At 36.8% G+C, this 24,907-nt stretch overlaps 1 protein-coding gene across 1 annotated transcript in view; it reads left to right on the forward strand.

Annotated features, from left to right (window-relative positions):
* Nucleotides 1–24,907, forward strand: part of LOC127832370 (guanylate cyclase 32E-like) — a 52,718-nt gene that overhangs the window by 12,065 nt on the left and 15,746 nt on the right. The window contains exons 2-12 of the mRNA XM_052357805.1: nucleotides 5,034–5,164; nucleotides 7,647–7,819; nucleotides 9,583–9,729; nucleotides 10,452–10,630; nucleotides 12,742–12,883; nucleotides 14,157–14,308; nucleotides 16,052–16,151; nucleotides 16,741–16,813; nucleotides 17,610–17,724; nucleotides 19,498–19,827; nucleotides 22,226–22,297. Of these exons, the coding sequence (XP_052213765.1) occupies nucleotides 5,034–5,164; nucleotides 7,647–7,819; nucleotides 9,583–9,729; nucleotides 10,452–10,630; nucleotides 12,742–12,883; nucleotides 14,157–14,308; nucleotides 16,052–16,151; nucleotides 16,741–16,813; nucleotides 17,610–17,724; nucleotides 19,498–19,827; nucleotides 22,226–22,297 (1,614 nt within the window). The remainder of the gene's footprint in view (nucleotides 1–5,033; nucleotides 5,165–7,646; nucleotides 7,820–9,582; nucleotides 9,730–10,451; nucleotides 10,631–12,741; nucleotides 12,884–14,156; nucleotides 14,309–16,051; nucleotides 16,152–16,740; nucleotides 16,814–17,609; nucleotides 17,725–19,497; nucleotides 19,828–22,225; nucleotides 22,298–24,907) is intronic.

Raw genomic sequence — 24,907 nt, forward strand, 5'->3', positions numbered from 1 at the left:
ATATTTATTTATGTGAGTATTCATTTTTTTCTTGTATTTTTTACATGCTAGATTTGCACTAATTTTATTGTATTCTGTTGGATGTGTATTGTATTTTTTTTTCTTGCTTTTACATATATTTTCCTAGCCTATTCACACTGTAGGCCAAACCAGGGTTTATATTTTTGCCTTTTCGTTTTTTGCTTATTTGGACTTCTGGGAAGCTTACCTTAGCACTATTTAGAAGAATATTTGACATTTCATGAGTTATTCTATTTATATTATTTTGGTTTGCAGTAAAGTGGTCAGATTCAATTTTTCTCACTATGCTTTTTATAGCCTCTACATTTACATTTGTCATGAATGTTTCACAAAGGGATTCTTTCCATTTTGGTCTGTAAGTTTTTGTTTCAAAAGTGGTATTCTTAATGCGGGCCTCGACTTTTATTTTATAGTTAATGAGAGCATGGCCATCTGAACTTAATCCGTCCACATTTATAATTTCAAATTCATTAACAATTGGAAAGGCTTTAATTGTAGATATTTAATAGTCAATTACGGATATGTTTCTAAATGACATTTAGCCAGTAAATCTATCTTTACCAAACCTACCATTGATAATATTATTGTTGTTATTTTTACATAAGTCTAAGAGGCGATATCCATGGTTATTTTTCTTTTTATCTTGAGAAACCCTTCTTAATGGTATGTTACAGTTTTCCATTTGGGCCTTTTTGATCGAAAAAAGTAATAGTCTAGATTGAAAAAATCTTTCAAAAAAATCATCATTTTCTGTATAGTCAGATAAGTCTGCAGGTTGTGCGTTCATATCGCCGCAGATGTATACATGTTCAAAGCTGCTACATTTAATAGCTACTTCGTTTTCAAAAATTTCGTACTCATCATCATTATAGAACCTCGAATGCAATGGTGGTATGTAAACAATACCTATAACAATGTCGCTACCAATATGAGTATAATCATTTCTAATTTTCAACCATACAACATATTCTGACTGGCTGTTTATTTCATCAACGTGTTTGTAAATACTATTTTTTTATAAAAACGCCTATACCACCAGATTTTCGTTTGTATTTTTGTTTTCTGGTTTTACTAATAAAAGCGTACTTATCAATTTCAATTATGTCATTGTCGTCAAGTTTTGTCTCAGTTGCAAAAAATATGTCATAACTATATACTAATGAGAAAAATTCAGGGTATAATGCACGCCTTTTAAGGCCACAAAAACGTTAAGCACAGCAATATTTACCGAGTCAAAGTTTGTTTCTGGTCCGCTTTTTGGTTCACAGTTCGTCACATTGTTAGTATTGTTAACACTCCCCCGATTGTCGTAGCGATTAAGGGGTACAACAGTATTTGGGTTCCCACCGGTTTCCCCTAGGCCATCATCCGGTTTGTGATGTCTGCGGTTCACGTGGGCCTCCATCTGGATCATAGACTGACTATACTGGTCAATCGCCTGCGTGTCGTCTGTTGAGTCGCTGTCGTCGCCGGTGTCGGATTCGTCCGATTCCGTGGGTAGGCTAGCATACCTATTGCTAGTAGAGATTGGGTTGGACGGTGTTTTATGCACGGGAGATTTAGTTACAGTTTCTGATGTTTTGGTTGTTCCGTTCGGTGCGATTGCATAATGATTTTCCAGTCTGGGAATTCGTCTTGCACTACAGTTTTTTGTACTATTAATTTGGCAGGGTAACCAATGTGGACACTACCCTTGGGATTGTTCGCTCTTTCTTGTTTGAAACGGGTCCAAAGCCTAGCACGCGCTTGGGTTATTTTCTTAGGGTAGTCTCTATTTATCCCGTATTTAGTGCCCCTCAACTTGTATGCATTAGCCAGTATGTCTTCGATGTCGCGCTTATTTTGGAAACGGACTATAATTGGCCGAGTTTGTTTGTCATTGAATGACCCGATACGGTGTATTTTGTTGATATACATGTTTGATGTGTCAAGTTCGAGTTGTTCATTTATGAACGATGCTATAACATCTTCTAAGTTTTCCCATTTTCGTTCGGGGAAGTTACGAAATCTAAGATTATTTTTTTCTGCTTTTTGCTTCATTGTCAATGATTTTATATTCCAGTATTTTGAGCCTGGTGCACGTGCTCTCGCTTTCCATTTTAAATTACTTGACTTCATGTTCTATACTGTCAATTTTCTCCGATAACGAGTTCGTATTGTGTAACAAATCGAAAATTGTAACTAATTTCTCATCAGTATTCATTCGCATAAAGTCATCTTTGGACACAGTATTTTTATTGATAGTAATATTGATAGTATTTCAGATATAGTATCAAATGTCCCACCTGTGGATCTCCGTTTTCTTTTTGAGTTTTGATTTTCTTGACACGTTTGAACAATATGGCCGCCATTGCCCTTGCCACGTCCTTTATTGACGTGCATTACCTGACTAGTTTGGCCTTTTTTACGCTGATTTCCCCTCATTTTGTATAAGCACTGCCAATAAAAATCCCTTGTCTGGAGTTATGAACACTTTTAGTCACAAAAATGTCCAGAGAAATAGCAAAAGAAACCAAAATATCGGAGCACGAATTTTCGTGCACGTTTACACCATGTCACGTGACTATTATATCTTCAAGCCGGGCCGATTTTTTATATCTGAAAAGAATCAGATCACGCTGCTTAAACTCAACAAAATGGCGCCCAAATGTAATCTTCGCCCATGGTGATAAATACAATCAAGCAGATAATCAACGAAAGAAGCGAAAAGAATGATAAATCAACGTTCCACCCAATTGAGATAATTTTAATATGAATTGAAACTCAAACTGGTCTGTAGATTGTATCTATGACATTATTTGAGCTTGAACAGAAGTCGTCGAAAATCAAATTTCAATAACGCTAACCATTATGACAACTTTAGTACAATAACAATACAATTACAGCGATATGCACTTCCATCGTCCGTTATTCCATCCATTCATGAGTATCTAAATTTAATTTAAACCACGCTATTTCTTGATAACGTTTGTATCGAATGCTGACCATTCGGACCAACGATTTACGAAATCGAACGGTCGGTCGGAGCGATTTATTGTATTCATATCGATTTTTTCGAATTATGCATGACAAACACACAATCTGAAATACGTTTTGGATTCGTTCGAAAAAAAATATTGTTAAAAATAAACCACCATGTCCGTATTGCCTATCTAAAAATCCAGAGAGAATGGTTTAAACTGGTGTATTTCGTAACAGAAATTACTTCACACGGGGTACGTTATATATTGCGAAATCAATTGAATGAAAATAAAAGAACGGGAAGCTGGTTCAGAAATTAATTTAAGTCAAGGAGAAAAAAGGCTGATGTGTTATATAGCTTTTATACTTATGTTACTATATATAGTAACAAAATTGACTCGAATGCATGTGATTATCGGTAAAAGCAAGGTGATTATCACGTTTGGCCCACCGGGTCAAATGTTGATAATCGATAATCGGCCCCTGTGACGACATTAGATATAGTAATATATGCCTCTATTTGAGCTTTAACAGGATTGATCGAACTGGCGAACAACAAAATTTATAGTTAAAGAAACACTTACCTCGACAACTTAATCCGATGTTTACAATAATAAATTAACAACGATGTGCTATTCCGTCCTTTTTTTGTTAGACCATCCGTTATTTTATATTGATTTTAAATCACACTTTTTTATACGATTGTATCGAATACTAACCACTTTCACCAAAAAAACAAGATTTACGAAATCGAATGACTTGTCGGAGCGATTTCACAAAATTGATTCCTAATAATTCATGACAAACACACAATCCGAAATAAGTTTTGGATTTGTTCGATGCTAACAAATATTTTACTGTTAAATATAAATCCTCCACGACGGAATTGTTGTCCCTAAAATCCAGAGAGTCTAGCTAAAACTGTGTTTCGTCACAGTTAAAGTGCGGAAAGCTGGGTCTATAGTAAATAATACAGTTTAACGGGGATTAAATATTAAAGACGGCCTACGGCATTTGGTGCGATTATTCACTCTGCTGGTCGAGTATCACTTCTAGCCCTCAAGCAACGAGCTATTAACCTCTAAATAGCACACGGTAGAGCTGGGCCGGACGTCTATAATCGACCCTAACCGCATAATGGTCCTCCGGCCTATGGCCGATTATAGAAGTCCTGCCCAACTCTGCCGTGTTTTATTGTTTTTGCAGAGAGCGGATACAAAACAAAATATGTTTCAATAATGGTTAACAAATTTGCCATTCTCTTCTATTGTTTTGTGACACATTATGGTTTTGAACTGTTTCTTGTCAATTTATAAAATTGTGTAAGCCTTTTCTATGTAAATTATTTGGAGCAGTTTAAATGTGTTGGTACTAAATCGATAACTACTTTTTTATGGCATTTTGACTGGTCACACAAAAAGACAAGGACAACTGTTTTGGTAGTTAAAACATTTTGACAAAATGCTTGGTGGTATTGGATTTGTGAGTAGTGAAAATTAACTTGCTTGCATTTTTGGAATACATAAATGCGCGCATTTCGGCAGACATTATATTGTAAAAATCATTTAGCAAACTTTAAAACGTTACTGTCGAAAAATGGCACGTTCATTAGTGTGTTTGACCTCAGTTCATGCGAATGGTTCATTGTATAGAACTTGCGTTCAATAATGTCACTTGTTTCGAATAATAACACCAATACATATAATAAGTCAATTTCATGATGCAAGTTTCACCAGTCCACGATTTATTCATTGTGTTATAATTTTTATTCGCATCTTCATTATTAACGATGTTGATTATTACTTATAAGTAGGCACAGCATATTCAATTATGTATTAAGGATTATATGTTTAAACAAATAAACAACAACAACAGCAAACAGTGTCTACTAAAACTGTAATTTTACATAAGAGTCCACTTATTCATTTTAAGTTGACTGCACATCACGCCATTTTGACAAAAATGGAAAAAGGAATGTTGTGACATATAGATTCATTGAAACGTTACTTTTTTGAAAATGTCAGTAATTTAAAGTATTTCTATGTTTTCAGAAATGCCACGACTCCAAGAGCTGGAGTGAGGAAGACATACAGACACGGCGGACATTTGCTACAACCCAGCCCTCCACAGCCAAGGTGTCTAAGTCAATACTCGCCATCCTGCAGTACCACCAGTGGAACAGGTAGGTCCATGTCTATACTCGCCATCTTGCAGAACGACCAATGGAACAGAGCGCCATCTTGCAGTACGCCCAATGGAACAGGTAGGTCCAAGTCTGTACTCGCCATCCTGCAGATCTACCAATGGAATAGGTAGGTCCAAGTCTATACTCGCCATCTTGCAGTACGACCAATGGAACAGGTAGGTCCATGTTTATACACGCCATCTTGCAGTACGCCCAATGGAAGAGGTAGGTCCAAGTCTATACTCGCCATCCTGCAGTACTACCAATAGAACAGGTAGGTCCAAATCTATACTCGTCATCCGGTAGCACGACCAATGGAACAGGTAGGCCCAAGTCTATACTCGCCATCCTGCAGTACGACCAATGGAACAGGTAGGTCCAAGTCTATACTCGCCATCCTGCAGTACTACCAATGGAACAGGTAGGTCCAAGTCTGTACTCGCCATCCTGCAGTACTACCAATGGAATAGGTAGGTTCGAGTCTATACTCGCCATCTGTCAGTACTACTAATGGAACAGGTAGGTCCAAATATATACTCGCCATCCTGCATTACTATCAATGGAACAGGTAGGTCCAATTCCAATTTTGTCTTAGAGCGAGGCTAATGCACTGGCTTCTGTAACGCAACACTATGTGTTGTCGAAGTGAGTGCGAGAAGCCACAACCCTTCCGAATCGTTATGTGTAAACATCGTTTGCAAGAATTAAGAATATTATTAATATATATTTATAAGAATTACAATCCGTGTGCAATAATGCTCCATAAAATAAATTGTGTTTCACGTGTTTCAATGACAGACAGGAATAGGGCTATCAGATCATTCGATAAAGTGTATTCCATTTATCAACAATGTTTGAATGATCATTAATACAGATAGGTCTCAGATAAACAAAAGTCTCGTTATCAAGGCAGAAAACTTGACTTTCGCTTGTAACAGGCCAGAACAACTGTTACAGCAGTCAAGATAAAGACACGTGTTAATTTAAAAACTCATCACTTCCTCTTGGTCTAAATTGGTGCAATGAAAGATGTGTGAAATTAATCTTCATTTGTTGAGTACAAATGGATTCAGGACGTCTATATTTATGTAGAAAGCTTTCATAAAGCATGTTGCATAAGAATCGTCCATGTTGTTCTATTCAAACTGCCTTTAGTCAAACGGTCTTCCGACATACTAACGTGCTGATTCGTAAATGTGTTACGTATCAGACCAACTCTTTTTTAACGTAACAAACTGTCCTTGTACTTAGAATTTAGAATACATTTCATTATACAAAATAGTTCGATTGCTTATTTCAAACGCAAATATTGAAACCCTGTATAGGTTTCCATTAACAATTTTTGTGTGTGAAAAACTCAGTGTATATATAAGGCTTTCCACCTCACGGTCTTCATCGGCGGCAATTTTTTATTCCAAGATGTTACATTGTATACGGATATGACATCGTGTATTTCCGGCGTCAACGTCGTTTTCGCGCCGTCTAATGGATTTCTATGCCTGTAGGTTGATGTCATATGGCCGATATGTTCTTAGTTTTGCCTTCCACAATTGCTCCATGGTATTGCGGTACTAGTCCGACCCGCTAAGTTGTTCGAGTCTCATTATTCGGAAATCATCCATGGGGTGTCCGTCTGTATAGAAATGTTCAGTTACCGGGTCACTGTGCTGTGTGCGAATACGCGACAGATTCAACAGAGTTCCGCCCGTCACTCCCACATACACATACCTGCGATAGCGCCGACAGTTGACCGCGTACACAACATTGGATGATTTGCAATCCACATTGTTCCTCACGCTGTACTTCCTGCCACTGGGATATGTGAATAAGAATGCCGTCATAATGTACGGGCAAATGGCGGACGAACCCGGAAATTCCTACAACAGATATATCAACAGAACCTTTGGATGTTATAAAAATCGAAGAATATATATCAATTTAACTTAAATCGATTATGAACATCTAATTATTTATCAATAAATCCTAAAGATGGTATGAACCACTTAATTTATATCAACAAAACCTAAAAATGTTATGAGAAATTAAGTATATATCAGCTACACCTTTCGATATTATAACAAACCTATTAAGTGTCGACTAAAAAAGCTTATTTCAGGGCAACAATAAGCACATTGTATTTGTTTTTAGTTGAACACATTGTAAGCTGTCTAGTATTTACTTTTACTTTCAAGTATTACCGGAGTCTTTTTCTATAAGATGGTATCTCTTGGAAACTCTTTACTTTTATTAAAGAGGGCGTTATTGTAAGAACTTCAATTGAACGCGATAACATATACGTGCTGCTATGGTCGGATTCTTAAAATAACGTAGACACATATCCATACAAAAGTGTATGTATTGTCATATAACAGTATTTTACATCTACAGTAGCCTTGGCATAACTTGTGATGCCAGCATAACGTGTTTATTTTTGCAACAATTACGTCTAAACTTATTTCACGTCTGTTGTTTTTCCTAGGGTGACCTTGGTTGTGGGTGCGAGCTCTATCTGGAACGAGACAGCCCAGAGCCTGAGGACGCTCATGAAGGACCACAACATTCGGTTGCTTGACGCCATATATTTCCCGGAACCTTACGCTTCCGGAGAGGAAATGTATCACATTGTGGAAAAGTCATACCGAGTGACGCGCAGTAAGTAGGGCGACACTCATTGAAAGACGATTGGTCGCCTTTCATAATTGAAAGTGTCTAGGTATTTGTAAAACGAGTGTAACAAACATGTATTACCTTTTTTACATAATAAAATGTGAACCGCAGAAAAGAGTGCTTAATGCATGTGCTAAAAGTGACGACCCAGATAAGCCTGTGCTGTCCGCACATGCTAATCAGGGAAAACGCTTCAGGCTTTTACTGTTTTTGTTTAAAGGTAATATCTTTATCGCGAAAATCCAGTTAAGGCGGAAAGTGTCGTCCATGATTAGCCTGTGTGCACAAACAGTTAAATGAGATTTTTCTGTCCTCCAAACTGCTGTTTTTATGCAGAGTATTGTTATTAGCTATAACACACGAATATCCCAATAGGAATTTTTATTTTTATTATTCGGTCGGATTATGGTATCCATATATTCTAATATAAACTTGCCAATCCCTGATTTCAAAGTAATAAATATGACTGACTGGAAAACATTACGTATGGTAAGGAACCGGAAAACATCATGTATGGTAAGGCATTACAAGGATGAGTAGTTATTTAATTTTGCAAATTAGAGTGAGTTTCTTTTTATGGCTAATCACATAAAGGGAACGCGTTGCTTATGTTCCGTAAACTATACATGCATATAGTCTAATGAAATAATTAAAATACGTACAAGCAATGTATATTAGAAGCATTTCCTACATGAATTCATGGCACACTCTTTGTCGACTGGTGATAACAGATAGTATTTATTTATTTTTTGTTTATTGGTTTAATGCCATCAGGATATAATGTGTTCATATGTGCCCATGTGATATGACATTTCCGAAAACAAAATTAATATTTGGTGACCTCGTGCCAAAAAAGAAAATAACTTACAGGAATAGATGTTGCAGCCACCAAGAGGTGGCAGTTGCAAATATTATATTAAAGAAGCTAAAGCATTAAAAGCAAATGAACGTATGCATATAGGGGACTTTCGAAATATTATATTTAGCGGTCTCTTTTTCGTGGGCATGGGATAGCTGACCAATGAGAATACGAATCAGGTCAGTCGTTATCGAACAATTCGATGAATTTTCTAATTGCATTAATAACAAAAAGGTTTACATTTTAACAAGTTATATTCTCAAAGTACTGCTTGAGCACATAATTAAGACCTCTAAATAATTTATGTCGTATAACCCATTTTTGCTACCGTACAAATGACTTGATTGAAATTAGTTTATTGCATGTTTTTCTGTTGTTTATAGTCTCTTCAAACAGGGAAAGACAACTATAAAACTTATTGATAAAACTCACTGTTTTACTGTTAACTGATGTAATTTCTGACCTCGTGGCATTAATATTTTTGTAAAGGTCTATACATTGAAGTGTTTTTAAAACGTTGGATAAACATTTAATAACAAGAAATTGTGATGTCTTCGGTATATGTTTGATTTTTTTCAACTCATGATCACAGAAAATATATATTGAAATCAATAATCAATCGATTCCAACAAAATCCTCTATTTATAGTTAAACGTATTGTCTGTATGAAGATAACGTCTGCCATTTTCATAACGTCAATATACTTAGGTCTGGTCTACACTCTGCATTTAGACACTACGTGTTTCTTGTTTCCAGTCGACGTGTTTCTTGCTTCCATTCTACGTATTTCTAGTTTCCAGTGTACCTGTTTCTTGTGTCCAGTATGCATGTTTCCTGTTTCAGTCCACGTGTTACTTGTTTCCAGTCTACGTCTTTTTTTTCTTTCCAGTATACGTGTTTCTGGGTGACCACCACGGCCTGATTGACTTCAGTCGTCTGCTTAAGGCGCACGTGAAGGACCGGATATCCGAGTACGTCGTCATCGCCGTGGACGAACGCATGTACACCGAGGACCCGCACTCCTATCTCCTCAAAAGTACGCGACGATTAATGAACACCATATCGCTTTGTCCGATGAGATCACTTTTACATTAACAGCTGCTCCAGTAGTCTGAGTTTACTTGCAGGTAGTAGATTCGTATGTCAGCTAAGGACGGATGTTTTCAATCACGCATCAGCCTTGTGGTGGGAAAACGGGACTTAATGCGTGTTCGTAAAGTGGCGTTCCAGAATAGCCTGTACAATACGCTCAGGATAATTAGGGACACTTTTAAAGAATATTTGGTTAAAATGAAGTCTCACCTTAACTTAACCCAGCCAAGGCGGAACGCACAGACTAATCTTGGACGACTATTTGCGCACACGTATTGAGCCGCTTTTGCACAGAGGGCGGCTTTTCAGTGATAACGGAATGAAATAGCACACTGTTTCACAATCCGATTCAACGATATGTATTTGCAATTGTTAGACAAATAGCATTTTATAAACAGAAAATCGGTGAGATCAATGTTTACCTTCACGTTAATTGCATTAAAGATTGAAACTATTATCCAGAGAAATAACGTTTTTGTTATTATCGTTATTTTGATATATACATTGCTTACAGAATATTGTTTGATTTTGATAAAGTGTAATATATATCTGCGATCAGGTCTGCAAGTTGACACAGATCATAATACTTAAATAAATTAATAGGAATATATGTAGAATACACATACATGACCATTCAAGTACTCGTTATATATATATACTATTCAGCACCATTCGAATCCAAAGACGACTTGAACACGTATCAAGTACAGTCGTTCGAGACGGTCCTACTGCTGGTCCCTCGTCCGCCCCTTAATGACGACTGGGACCACTTCCTAGATGACGTCAGACGCAGGAACACTGAGCCACCAATTAACGGCTTCGCACAGGTCTACAAAGGATCCGCGGTAAGGACTACACACGGTAAGGGCATTTTACACAAATATAAACACAATAAAAACCCTAAATGCATCATTAGAAAATCATCATCGAGATGTCTTTAATTTAAACTTAGTAGCCGATTGCAATCGAATTATACATGAGACAAACCCCATGGCAAGCACCTACACTTACACTTATAAATGAAACTCAGGCGCTCAAACCTTCGGCTTCCTCTTGAAACAGCTTTAAATATTTAAATTTATGCTGTTTTGTCCCAAACTGTTTTTCAAAGATTTTATTTTTCAAATTATTTTCTTTGTTGTTTTTTTAAGCGCGCAAAACAGTGATACATTTATGATGCGAGTGTTTTCATATCACCAATTTGTAGCAAAATGAAGCACATTCCGTTGAGACTCGATCTGGAAAAGTTGGGCGTCATGCATATTCGTTAACTGTCTTCTTATAAATATCCATGTGCAGTCCGCACAAGCTAATCATAGACGACGCTTTGAGGTTTTAATGGATTTTTTTACCGTTTTGCAGCCTGCATGGACTAATATAGGACGACATTTTACGAAAATGTCCTGTTATCCCAGAACGAGGTTCCATTTTATTCTCGCTCTGTCAAATCGTTTGGAAATAGTTTGAAAGGGTTGCCTGACTGATATATTTGCTAAATGTTATTGCATACTGGTTATACAGTCAATCTTGTGGATGCGACCACTTGAATTAAGGGAACTTTGTCGAGCGTTTTCACTCTATTATGATATTGCATTAAGCGAATTTTGCCTACGCGACAAGCGACGGCTAATTTCCGAGTATTTTGATGTCAAAAATAATATTAGAATTAGCGACCACGTTGTGGTAAAATTTGAAAATCTGTTGATCGTTAAGGGATTAACTGTATCGCCGATTTATTAGTGTGACGTATTTAAATGAAAGCCGCTTCCTGTCAAGAAGCCATAAAACGACACTTTCTCGCGGAAAAAATGGCTCCCTTTGTCTAACTCAACATGCTATTTAAACCAATCGCGTAATAGCAAGTGCATAACTCTGCCTTTTCCAGTAATAATGTATAATAAAAAATCTGAGCCAAATCGTCAGAAGAAAATACACGGCTGTCAGCTTGTATAGCAAGTCCGCTCCTGTTTGTAAAGCGTCAATAAATGTCTTTAGCTTCAGCTGTTATGTCTCAAATGACAGTAATTATCTGGTCAGTTCTTAAACCACTTACATATCAATTACGTTTTAGCTACCATTCAAAGAAAGTGGTGCATCCTTCTGTACGAAAATCTAGTTATAAACCTCACGAATAAGTTTATGTCGTTGTGTTTTTTCATAGTTGTTATGTTTTCATGTTTTTACTACCAATTTATGTGTTCGTTTCTTGTATTATTGTCCTCTACCGGTGAAACCGGTGTGGACTAATGGTTTGCGCTCTGCCTGTCTGTCAGTCAGTCAACCAGAATTTTTGACGTAGGAACAAAATGAAATGTCGTGCATAATCTCCATATTGCCATCTAACCGTGTTTCAAGTTTCATGAAAAAATATTAAAAACTTTTAAAGTTATCGCAGGATCCAGAAACGTGTGACTGACTGACTGACTGACTGACTGACTGACTGACTGACTGACTGACTGACTGACTGACTGACTGACTGACTGACTGACTGACTGACTGACTGACTGACTGACTGACTGACTGACTGACTGACTGACTGACTGACTGACTGACTGACTGACTGACTGACTGACTGACTGACGGACGGACACACAGAGCGCAAACCATAAGTCCCCTCTGGTTTCACCGGTAGGAGACAATTAGCTTAAAAGAAGAGTTTGTTTGAATGTTTTGCTATCCATGTGGATTAAAAAACACATTTAAGCCTCGGTCTGGGAATACTGGGTCATGAATGTATGTAAAATGTCATCCCCGATTAGCTTGTGAAGTCCACACTGACTAATCAGGGACGATACTTTGCATCTTTAAGTATTTTGTCGTTAAAAGTAGGTTTATTTAAACTCCAATCCAGTGTAGGCGGAAAATGCTTTCTATGATTAGCATTGTCCCTGATAACATTAACCTCTAATGTAAGCGGTGCTTTTATATTTAAACAACATTTCTGTTCGTTCTGCAGATTAAGGTTCCAATCTACGCCGCCTTCCTGTACGACGCTGTGCACACGTACGCACTAGCCCTGCATGAGACGCTCACATCCGGGGGCGACATGCGCAACGGCACGGCGCTCATAGCTCATATCCGCAATACCACATATACAAGTAATGTTCATAGCTCACATCTGCAATACCACATATAAAAGTAATGTCTATAGCTCACAACCGCAATACCACATATAAAAGTTATGTTCATATCACACATCCGATAAACCACATATACAAGAAATGTTCATAGCTCACATCGGCAATACCACATATACAATAAATGCTCATATCTCACATCCACAATACCACATTTAAAGGTAATGTTCATAGCTCACATCCGCAATACCACATATAAATGTTATGTTCATAGTTCACATCCGCAATATCACATACAAAATGTATACAATAAATGCTCATATCTCACATCCGCAATACCGCATATACAATTAATGTTTTTAGCTAACATCCGCAATACCACATGTACAAGTATTGCTCATAGCGCACATCCGCAATGACACATATACAAGTAATGTTCATAGCTCACATCCGCAATACCACATATACAAATATTGCTCATAGCGCACATCCGCAATGACGCATATACAAGTAATGTTCATAGCTCACATCCGATATACCACATATACAAGTAATAGACATCGCTCTCATCCGCCATACCAAATATAAAAGTATTTTCATATCTCACATTTGATATACCACATAAACAAGTAGTGTTCATAGCTCACATACGCAATACCACGCATACAATAAATGCTCATATCTCACATCCACAATTCCACATATAAAAGTAATGTTCATAGCTCACATCCGCAATACCACATATACAAGTAATGTTCATAGCTCACATCCGCAATACCGCATATACAATAAATGCTTATATCTCACATCCACAATTCGCATATAAAAGTAATGTTCATTGCTCACATCCGCAATACCACATATACAAGTAATGTTCATATCTCACATCCGCAATAACTTATATAAAAGTAATGTTCATAGCTCACATCCGCAATACCACATATACAAGTAATGCGCATAGCTCACATCCGAAATACCACATACAAGTAATGCTGGTCTTATATATTGTTGTAGTCAATTTGGAATTTGCTTAAGAGAATATTACGTTATCATACACAGTTAACATGTTGGTTATTTAAAGTGAAAGTCAGGAGGTTGAGATTTAAATAAGAGATGTGTTTAAATTTTGCCGAACAAAAATTCGAGCATAATCCTTTTCTAAGATTAGTTTGTACATGTATCATATCACTGAATTAGAAAACTATTAATATAAAATCGTGAATATAGTGAAGATTCTCATCATACAACACCAACTGCATAATTAAACAGCGTTCTTATCCTTCGATGAATGCAGGTATCCTAGGCTACGACGTCTACATCGACCGCCAGGGGGACGCGGAGGGCAACTACACGCTCCTCACTTTCGACGTCCACCAACCTGACTCCCAGGTAGAGCTACTTCAGGTTGGCAACTTCCGGATGACCCAAGGTGGCGTCGGCATACCCGTATGTATACATTACCATCGCACCCCTTTACAAACGCGTTGAGAACATCTCTATGTCTATTTCCTGTTAGAAACCTTCACGGAGTTTATTTCTTGTGTTTAAAGTATACTATACAATATGTTGCAAATTGCAGGGTAGTCAATAATAGTTTTGTTTGTTGTTTGCTCTCAAACATATTTACTTTCGAAGTGGCCATTACCCGGTAAATGAAGATATTGTAAGGTATATAATTGTATTGCCATATATTTTTTATTAGTTTCCATTTGCCTTAATTGTGTCATTCCGTTGCATCTTACGCCAGAAGCGAACAATTAAAGGCCATTTCCGAAACGTATTATCGGAAGGTAATGTAAGTTCGACATAACAAAAAAAAGCAGCAATCAACACCCTGAATCGCGCGACTTGAGGCAATTTCCGCCAGGAATTATCAAAAGGTCATGTAATTTCGATTTGACACGAAAGGAAAGAATTATTTAACATATTATTCAAATCCGGCTTTTTAGACATTTGAATATTTTGTAGATCCAATTATATCTTCACATGCTATACGTTTTTATGCTTCCCGAAAATTTTCGGGGAGCATATAGTTGCCAGTTTACCTTTACTTCATTCTTTCCGTCACATTTTTCGTAACAATTGTGTTACAGTTTCTCAAAGTGTCTCCAATATTTTACCGATCTCTCGCATATTTAGCATATAGGTACCTTGCATGGGCCTCTACCTTTCGATGAGGTTTGAGGTCACTGGGGGTGAATCTTAAGGTCACCGAGGCTAATAATATATTTTCTCAAGGTCACACTTTGGTTACAGTTTCTAATTGCAAACATAAGGGGAGCATCCATCGTTTTAAACGATACTTGTTTGATACATGTTTTCTATCGATATAAATGCGATTGATATCAGCTGATCGTTCATTTAGATATTTAATGAACATGCGAAAGTTCCGTTACACACATGAAAAGTAATTAGTGAATTAATTTTATTTTAACTGAACAATAATAATGAATTCACCAGGTAATATCTGTATAGTAGAGATTGTCAAGGCCTAATATTAAGAGGTATTTTCCGAATGTTCGTCTTTTGGAGTTTTATGTCAAGCATTATGAATTGAAAAGGATCCATGTTATCTTACAAAAAGTCAACAAATTTGATGCAGCCCCACCTCGTAAGGAGTTGAACCTATTCTTTCACTCCCATGTCATATAATGTGATGAACACCTTGTCATTCGTGTAGGAGTTGAACCTATTCTTTCACTCCCATGTCATATAATGTGATGAACACCTTGCCATTCGTGTAGGAGTTGAACCTATTCTTTCACTCTCATGTCATATAATGTGATGAACACCGTGTCATTCGTGTAGAAATTGAACCTATTATTTCACTCCCATGTCATATAATGTGATGAACACCTTGTCATTCGTGTAGGAGTTGAACCTATTCTTTCACTCCCATGTCATATAATGTGATGAACACCGTGTCATTCATGTAGGAGTTGAACCTATTCTTTCACTCCTATGTCATATAATGGGATAAACACCTTGTCATTTGTGTAGGAGTTGAACCTATTCTTTCACTCCCATGTCATATAATGTGATGAACACCTTGTCATTTGTGTAGGAGTTGAACCTATTCTTCCACTCCCATGCCATATAATGTGATGAACACCGTATTCGTGTAGGAGTTGAACCTATTCTTTCACTGTCATTTCATATGATGGCATCGTCGTCTTGTCGTTCGTGTAGGAGTTGAACCTGTTCCGGGATATAAAGTGGAGGAACGGCGGCCCGCCTCGAGACGAGCCAACGTGCGGCTTTCACGGAGAGAAGTGCAAACACAAGTCACGTGAGTTTGTGCTATTGACTTCAATACAAAATAATTGAGTTTCATGTCTGTTTATGGACATGTAATTTGTTATTAATAGTTATATGCTATACGGCTTCGTGTATGAAATATGATAATTTTAAATAGTGAAAATTATTAACAGTTCCAGTGTCGTATGAACGAACCTGTTCAGAATTGAATGCATTGTTAACATTAATGAGATTTCTGTAGTCCAGCAGACAAATTTGTCATAAAATATAACTCTTTGTTCGTTTATTCTCTAGCCATACTTCTTCAAACATTTATTCTAGTTTTTTATCATCAACGATGTATATTTTGTGAATAAAATTGTATCGATTAATGTGCACGAAGTTTGAATTACCGAGTGGTTCATCCAATAGCGTTTTAATACAAACGAAAATTGCTCATGTACCACTGGGCACAAACTATTTCTGTGTTAAATTCTATTCTCTTTAATATAATTCAGGTCTATAACTCTAAAATCTAATTTTGTTATATATTTACTGACACAGTTAAAAAAAGTGCTTCAAACTGTGAACGTGTCCCTTTAAACTAGCCCTGTTCCCATGTGGATTTCTGTCTGTTTCAGCGCTTTGGACGATTCTGTCCGTTGTCATAGCAATAACGGTCATTGTCGGGATAACAGCCGGCTTTGGTGTGAGGTAATTGAGATTTAGAGTCCCGAGAGATCTCGCGAGGAGGCTATAAACAGCTGATAACTAAAATCTATTTTCTATTTGCAATAATTCTGAACATATATCACCGGATTTAATTAAATAGCTATCTTGGCGTTTCAAATTCAAATGTGTAATATGGGTTTGATGTTATAAAATATAGATCTAGTCCAGATACCTTAACCGCCGCTTTGTGAAATGACAATTTGCTAATTGACATATTTATTATTTCTACACACATGTCCTGTCCATTTGGTATATCAATTACGGAGGACACAAAGATTGTGAAAACAATTTTATGCCATGCAAACTTTGTTTTGAACGTTTAACCATTCAATCCTTAACTTTGTTAACGACCTGTGTTATTTCAGCTAATTTCAGACACTACCTGTAGAACCATTTGTACATATCTCCTGTCATATATCATTTCTTTGTTTCCCTATTTCAGACACATTATGTCCTATTTCAGACACTACATGTCCTATTTCAGACACTACATGTCCTATTCCAGACACTACATGTCCTATTTCAGACACTACATGTCCTATTCCTGACATTACATGTCCTATTTCAGACACTATATGTCCTATTTCAGACACTACATGTCCTATTTCAGACACTAAAAGTCCTATTCCAGACACTACATGTCCTATTTCAGACACTACATGTCCTATTTCAGACACTAAATGTCCTATTCCAGACACTACCTGTCCTATTTCACACTCTACATGTCCTATTTCAGACACTACTTGTCCTATATCAGGCACTACATGCCCTATTTCAGACACTACATGTACGAGCAGAAGCTGGCCCGTCTGCTGTGGAAGGTTGACTTCAAGGACATCGCTCCGCTTGTGCAGTCCGTGGATGAGAACCTCTTACCGCCTAACATGAAGAAGGTATTTTTACATATATATATATAACAATGCGGAACACTCCAGAAGACCATTTTGTCATTTATACTTAGATATGTATTACAAAAAATGATTTGCAAATGAACATTCATGACATATGAGTATCAATACATATAAAGCCAAAACGCAGAATTGAGATTAAAAACATCATTGCCAATACTTAAAGGACCACATTCAATTATATGAGCCTCTTTATGATAACACGAGGCTTTATGCATGTTGGTTAAGGCTGTATGCATGTGATTTAAGTGTGTTCCTAGATTGGCCTATACCATCTACACATGCTAACAGATACGACGCTTTCTGCCTAGACTGGATTTCCATTTAGAAGAGACTTCATTCAAACGATTTTTTTCATAAAAGCGATCTACACATACTGATGTGGGAACACACTTAACTTACATCCTTTAAACTCCGTTTCGTGTTACATCTATACATATAAAATAACATGATTAATAACATGATATACGGTCCCACTGTTGACGTCTGGACAAAACATATGTCATTGTTTAGACTTAAATTTAACTTCATCTGAACGGTTGTATCCGCGCGCCTTTAGATCACGTATAACACTAAGTCACGTGCCGATATATGTACGTCAAAATTTAACGCAGTTGACAATGGGAGGCGGAAAACTACAACGGGCGAGGCATGGTATGGTATTGCGCAAGGGGGGTTAGAGGGTTAGGGTTAGGGTTTGGGTTAGTGTAAGGGGTCGGGTTCGGGTTTGGGTTAGCCTAAACCCAACCCTAACCCTAACCCGACCCCTAATCCTAACCCTTACCCTAACCCTTTTTGGGGTTATCACCCCTGACCATGCCTCGCCCGTTGTAGTTTTCCGCCTCCCGTTGACAATTCGTCTTTGATTGACGATCGCACTAATGGATTCAATATTTCTTTCGCGAACCCTTTAAGGATCATTTATACATGCAGCAATAATAGATACTCGAATAAGTGCCCACAATAGACGGCTATGTTAAAAAAGAAAGATTGAAATCGAAGCGTAAAGTTGAATACACTTATATTAAATTCAATTGGTGGTTGATGGTTGTTCGTGCTCTCAGGAAATAATACTGTCATTTGTTACATGTAGTAGGTAAATTAATAAATGACATTTAAAAAAAATAGTGAGCAGACAGATCTAATTAAGCATACTAGGAAAATTATCCTAAGTCTGGGAAACGTGGCTAAATGCCTGTGCGTTCAGTGTTGGTCCAGATTGCATATAACTAGTCAGTGTACGAATATGTTTATTATTGTACGTTATTTTATGTAAACCCACGATTTCACCTGTATTCATTCGTAGAAATGAAAGCCCCTGTTGTTGCGTTTCGTTCAAAGTTATTTTAACATCATATGCCCAATGAATAATCGATTGATATAATGTTATGCAATTCTATTCTATTGTGCATTGCTCATGTCTGCAATATTTCTTCCAATCGTTATTAATGAGATTTGTTTCATATATACATGTTTGTAAAAATACAATATCTAAACAATATGAGCCTCGTTATGTGAGAACACGGCTTAGGCCATGTCCGTTAAGTGTTCTACCAGGCTTAGCAGCGACGAAATTTTCCGCTAAAATGGTGTTTTTCGTTTGAATGAAGACTGTTGTTCGTGTTCGCGAAAATCGCTATTTGGCGGAAATTGTCGTCCCATATTAGCCAGTGCAGACGACACTTTACGCACATGAATTTAACCCAGTTTTCTCATAATGAGGCTTATACAATATAACAACGTTCGGTATGGTTGCAGAGGAAACGGTCCAAGAGCCATCCGTTCAAGTTCATATTTTCCCACGATAACGAGTCGGAGCGAACCACGCTGCTTGGAGAGGAAGTCAAGCGGGACAGCTCGTTCAGCAGCGCCAGGGCTCAGCGCTGCCTAATCGGCTACTACAAAGGCACCGTGGTGTCAATCAAGCACATCGCGAGGCGCCACGTTGAGATCGACCGAGATCTCAAGAAGCAGTTGCAGCTTCGCAAAGAGCTCAACCATGACAACGTGGCTCGCTTCATCGGCGCATGCGTGGAGTCCCCGCACGTGTACATCCTGACCCAGTTCTGTCAGAGGGGCAGCTTACAAGTAAGTCGGCAGACCACATGATGTGCTGCGATGATAACGTTATCTCGAAACGTTCGCAGTCATAGTCACGCTAGTGTAAAAAAAAACCATTTTTTATTGCTGTTCGTCGTTTAAAAGAACGCTATCACAATTTTTTCATAAATGGACATTTGACGATGCTGCGAAGCAGCTCGTCTTAGTTATCATACCATGAAAACATTCTTTACTATGGCGACCTATGTAAAAGACCGAGCCAGTCCGATTGAGATAGCTTGATTTTTTTAATCGGCATGCCTCGCTGATTATCATTGATAAAGGTATAGGAAGCTCAGCTATAAATAGGACAGCAAATTCTGGGAAAAAGATTTAATAAAACGTTAATTTAAATCAGGTTTATTAAATCCATTATATGTTTATAGATCAATAAAACAACTATGCATTTTCTGTATTGCATTTGACATTTGTCGTGATTAAGTAAATAAATTGCGAAGTAAAACGTGTATAATTAACTTTCAATGCGATCATGAGTGTAAAGAAAACGAATGATTTCGAACCTGCCATTTGTAAACGTTTTAGCGACTATGGTATATAAACAGCATAATAGTCGTTTTACATTTGTGAAACTCGCTCTTATGCGTGCTTTCTCATTTTGCATATTTAATAAACTTTTCAAACAGAAATTACAGAGCCACAACAGTGTACATACTATGTTTGATAATTCATTTCTTTGCTATTTTAAACACATATTAGGTCATATCGCGGAGATTTAGTTAACCTTACCATGTGTTCATGGGTGAACTCACGTATTCAAGTGCTCTTACAACTATGTGCTCATACCTTCTTTCGGGAATCATCATGAAATTGTTGCCGTACTTAACGAACAAACATGCCTAAGCTTATTGAATTAGAGAAACACACACTAATCAAAGGAGAAAAATTATATGTTCATGCACATGTGCGCGTGAAATCATTTCCGTACACATAGCATCATTAACTTATGAAAGGAAACAACGAAATATAAAGTTTGGTATGATAAACATGTGAAATTAAAGAGCATGGTGTAATTAAAGAGCATGTCAAGTTTTGAATGTATATGCATGCTGAAACGTAATGCTATAACCCACAAACGTTTTACCGTAACAGAACGATTTTTAAGATAAGTGGTACAGAGAGTCGAATATCTTTTTACATATATTTCTTGATATATTTGATCGAAAATGTAACTCGCCTCCCAGTTTCGCTGAATGGATCAAGTTCCCCACAGTTACTTCTTCCCCGTACCCCTACTTTTTTTGTTCGTACCCTACATTTTTCGAACCCATTTTTTACCCAATTTTTTTTCGTACCCAAATTTTTTTCCTACCCATTTTTTTTTCTACCCGAATTTTTTTTCGTAACCAAATCTTTTTTCGTACCCAATTTTATTTTGGCATAATTTTTGTACCCAAAAAGTTCGTACCCATTTTTTTACTACCCAACATTTTCGTACCCACACACACAATTATGGTGATGTAGATAAACTTAAATAGTTGCTTTTATATCAATCCTCTTCACTAGCATCGTCACACCAGTACTGTCAGTACTTTGATATGGACTTAGAAGCGGTGTGTTCATAACTAAATAAAGTACACAGAAAAATTATTTGAGATTTTTGTTGCGTATTTGTTTCACCGAATTACGCATAAGTATAATTTTGTTTAAAGGGAGTTTCCTCTTAAAAACATATTCTATAATCTTTTTCTTTTTTTTTTCAAAATCAAACAACATATTAAGTTTAGAAAAATGACTTGCCTGAATGCATGACGTTTGAAATTTTATATGTATTTGTTTACGCCCTAAATTTGTTTTTCCAAATATATAGCTCAGTCTGAAGAACCTCTATTCTGAAATGAGATTACATTTTATCTTGTCAATACTAATATAAATCTTATCTTGTAAATTAAACAAGAGTATGCTTAATTTGTGAACAATTTCTCCGTACTGTTTAAGCTGCTTCCTCTGTTAAATCTAGCTGCGTTATAAGTGAATTCCTTCTCGTCTTGTTCTCACGAAAGATAGTCGAGGGATTCGCCAATATTTTCCATGTACACACACTAGTGCACAATCCGCATGATGTTAACCTATTTTAAATAATAGAATGTATGCTATTTCCAATGAGGCAAGCCGACAAGTCGACTCTTTGTTATAAACTTATATGCAATTAGCGAATCAATGTAATGTAAATAAGTTTACAAAACTGTCAAGAGACATTTACACATAGGTTGTGATATTTCATTTTGCACCAATAACAATCAATATGCAACATATAAACAATCCTATGTCCATGAACTATTAACGAAACATGCACTGAGCCAATTAAGCTGGTCAAACTATGAACCAATGCTTACAAATGCCAGCTTGCAATCCTTTTCTTCTTCAGGACATTCTGAATAATGAAGATTTCAGTTTGGATGATATGTTCGTATCCTCTCTGGTGTCCGACCTTATCAAAGTAAGTCGCGCTTTTTTCGGCTTCTACCGAATTCTATTATTGCGTTATTTAGTGTGCGTATACCATATACCTTCTCTGTGTTCAGGGTAGCAAATTCGTAATTGTTGTGTTATTTAGTGTGAGTATATCCTATGCCTTCTCTGTGTACAGCATTCTATTCATAGATGGTGACGTCACTACGTTATTGTCACATTCTATACATAGATGGTGACGTCACTACGTTATTGTCACCTCTATACTACGACGCATCACATTCCCCTGGTTTCGGGAATTATGCTTCCGCCAAAGTAGTTCTGCGTAGGAATGAAAATGTGAATAAATAAAGAAAACCCGTTTTTAAGCGCTTGTTTAAAACGGAATGTTGTTAAAAGAAATGATATTTAGTTATGTTTAAATGTGATTTTGAATCTCTATTCAGACTGATAGCGAGTATAAGAAGCACGATTACCTGACCTACTTTCGCTTTCACTTTTCACTCGTAAAAGAAGTGCTACCCACAATTATTTTCGCGATAGCACACAGGTCAGTAAGTCCGGTGTATACACAATGCTGTGCACAGGGTACAAATTTATAATTGTTGCGTGATTTAGTGTGCGCATACCTTATGCCTTCTCTGTGTACAGGGTACCAATTCGTAATTGTTGTGTTATTTAGTGTGAGTATACCCTATGCCTTCTCTGTGTACATGGTACCAATTCATAATTGTTGCGTGATTTAGATTTTAGTGTGCGCATACCTTATGCCTTCTCTGTGTACAGGGTACCAATTCGTAATTGTTGCGTGATTTATTGTGTGCATACCCTATGCCTTCTCTGTGTAAAGTGTAGCAATTCGTAATTGTTACGTAATTTAGTTTGCTTATTCCTTATTCCTATTATGTTTAGGCGGTAGCAATTTGTAATTATTGCGCTATATAGAGTGCGCACACATTATGCTTTCACTGTGGGGAGAGTAGAAGAGCCAGGGTTTTGAAAAGGGGAGTGCGAATTTTTGCCATCGATGATTGTCATTGAGCAACGAAGTGGCGAAGGGGGTATGTGCGGGAGGGGATGTTCTTCCTGCAATCGGGGGCATTGGAGGTCCTCGTCCTAGACAATTGTGAAAATGAAACGTTAACTCCTGCATTCTGGTCACTTTTTAACTGTATTTAGAGACTGAAGTTATAGAGCATTTTTACATGAAATTTCACTTTCATTGACCATACTCAGTGACTGATCGACATGAATATGATATAACAAACATGTATACCCTACCACGTTTTTCAATAACCACCTTTTCCGATCAGTCACGGAAATACATCATTTTATATGGTGTTTAACCCGACACTAGCATGCGCGCACACACTTTGTTTATATATACATATGCAACAACAAATTTATAGAATGTAAAATCAACGATAAAAACGGTATAAAATATCATTATTTATTGGAGTCTTTGAATCTTGATAAATTGTAGTGTTTTACCATTCCAACATTCTACCATTCATAAATCGAGCAAATAAAATGGAAATATTTGACTTTTTTTTCAAAACAATTGTTTGTCAGCTACTATGGATAGTACCAGAGGTCTAGCATTGCTCTAAGCGTGCTAATAGTGTATTGTACAACAAACACCGGTTAACAAAACTGGGTCTTCTCTAAGGTGCATCAATACTAAAAAGGAATAAAAATGGTATAACTGGTTACTTTATTATTTTTACTATTTTTAAAACAAATTAGTTATCTTTTTTCTAAACGAATTTCAAAAACATATAACACTTTAGGCTTCATTAAGACCCTATAACCACAAACTACTGGCCCTGTGGTCTCAAAGTCCTTAACAATGTATACCAGGACGTTGAAGGAAAAAGATGTACTTATTTGCCCATTATATGCTCAAGATCCGTCACAGTTGATGAAAATTAAACAATAACTTCCTTCTGATCATATGTTATACCATTTTAAATTTATTATAACAACTGTTTAAGAATAGGACATTCCTAGTGTCAAGCTTCACATAATTAATACATTGTGTAAAGTTATGTATGTGGAGCAGAACAGATGCCATTAAGTGTTGGTAAACTTTAAAAAAGCTTCATTGCTTTGTAACAATGATTTGTTTTCTTATCATTCAACAAAAAATTATCATGACTTGAGCATAGCTGATATATTTTGCTGGAAAACCCTATATGGGATCCGAAAATTGTTGTATGAGGATATAACAAAAAGACAACTCAGTCTGTCGAAAATGCTGTGCACAATGTGTTCTTGTCATAAATCGTGGTATAATGCAAAGTTATTAACCAGTGACTCATTATTCTTCGACAATAGTCGAAGGGTGTTTTTTTAAATTTCAGTCAAGTAATGATTCAGTTGAAGGCACATAACATCAACTGGAAAAGAGAAGAAGCAAATGTATGCTAAGAATTAATTATTTATTTGCTTTGAAGATATCCAATTTAGTTGTAACGAGGGTAATGGGATATTGGAACGAGGCTGATTTAGAAAGCACCCATATAAGTATGCTAAAACTATTGTTTTACACAATTTGTATGACCAGTGAAACCAAAAAGCTTTCTGTATCGAAAGTTTTCGGAAGCTGACATAACATTCCGTTAATTATCATATAAAA

Source organism: Dreissena polymorpha, chromosome 5 (genome assembly GCF_020536995.1).
Source record: "Dreissena polymorpha isolate Duluth1 chromosome 5, UMN_Dpol_1.0, whole genome shotgun sequence".
Taxonomy (NCBI): Eukaryota; Metazoa; Mollusca; class Bivalvia; order Myida; family Dreissenidae; genus Dreissena; species Dreissena polymorpha.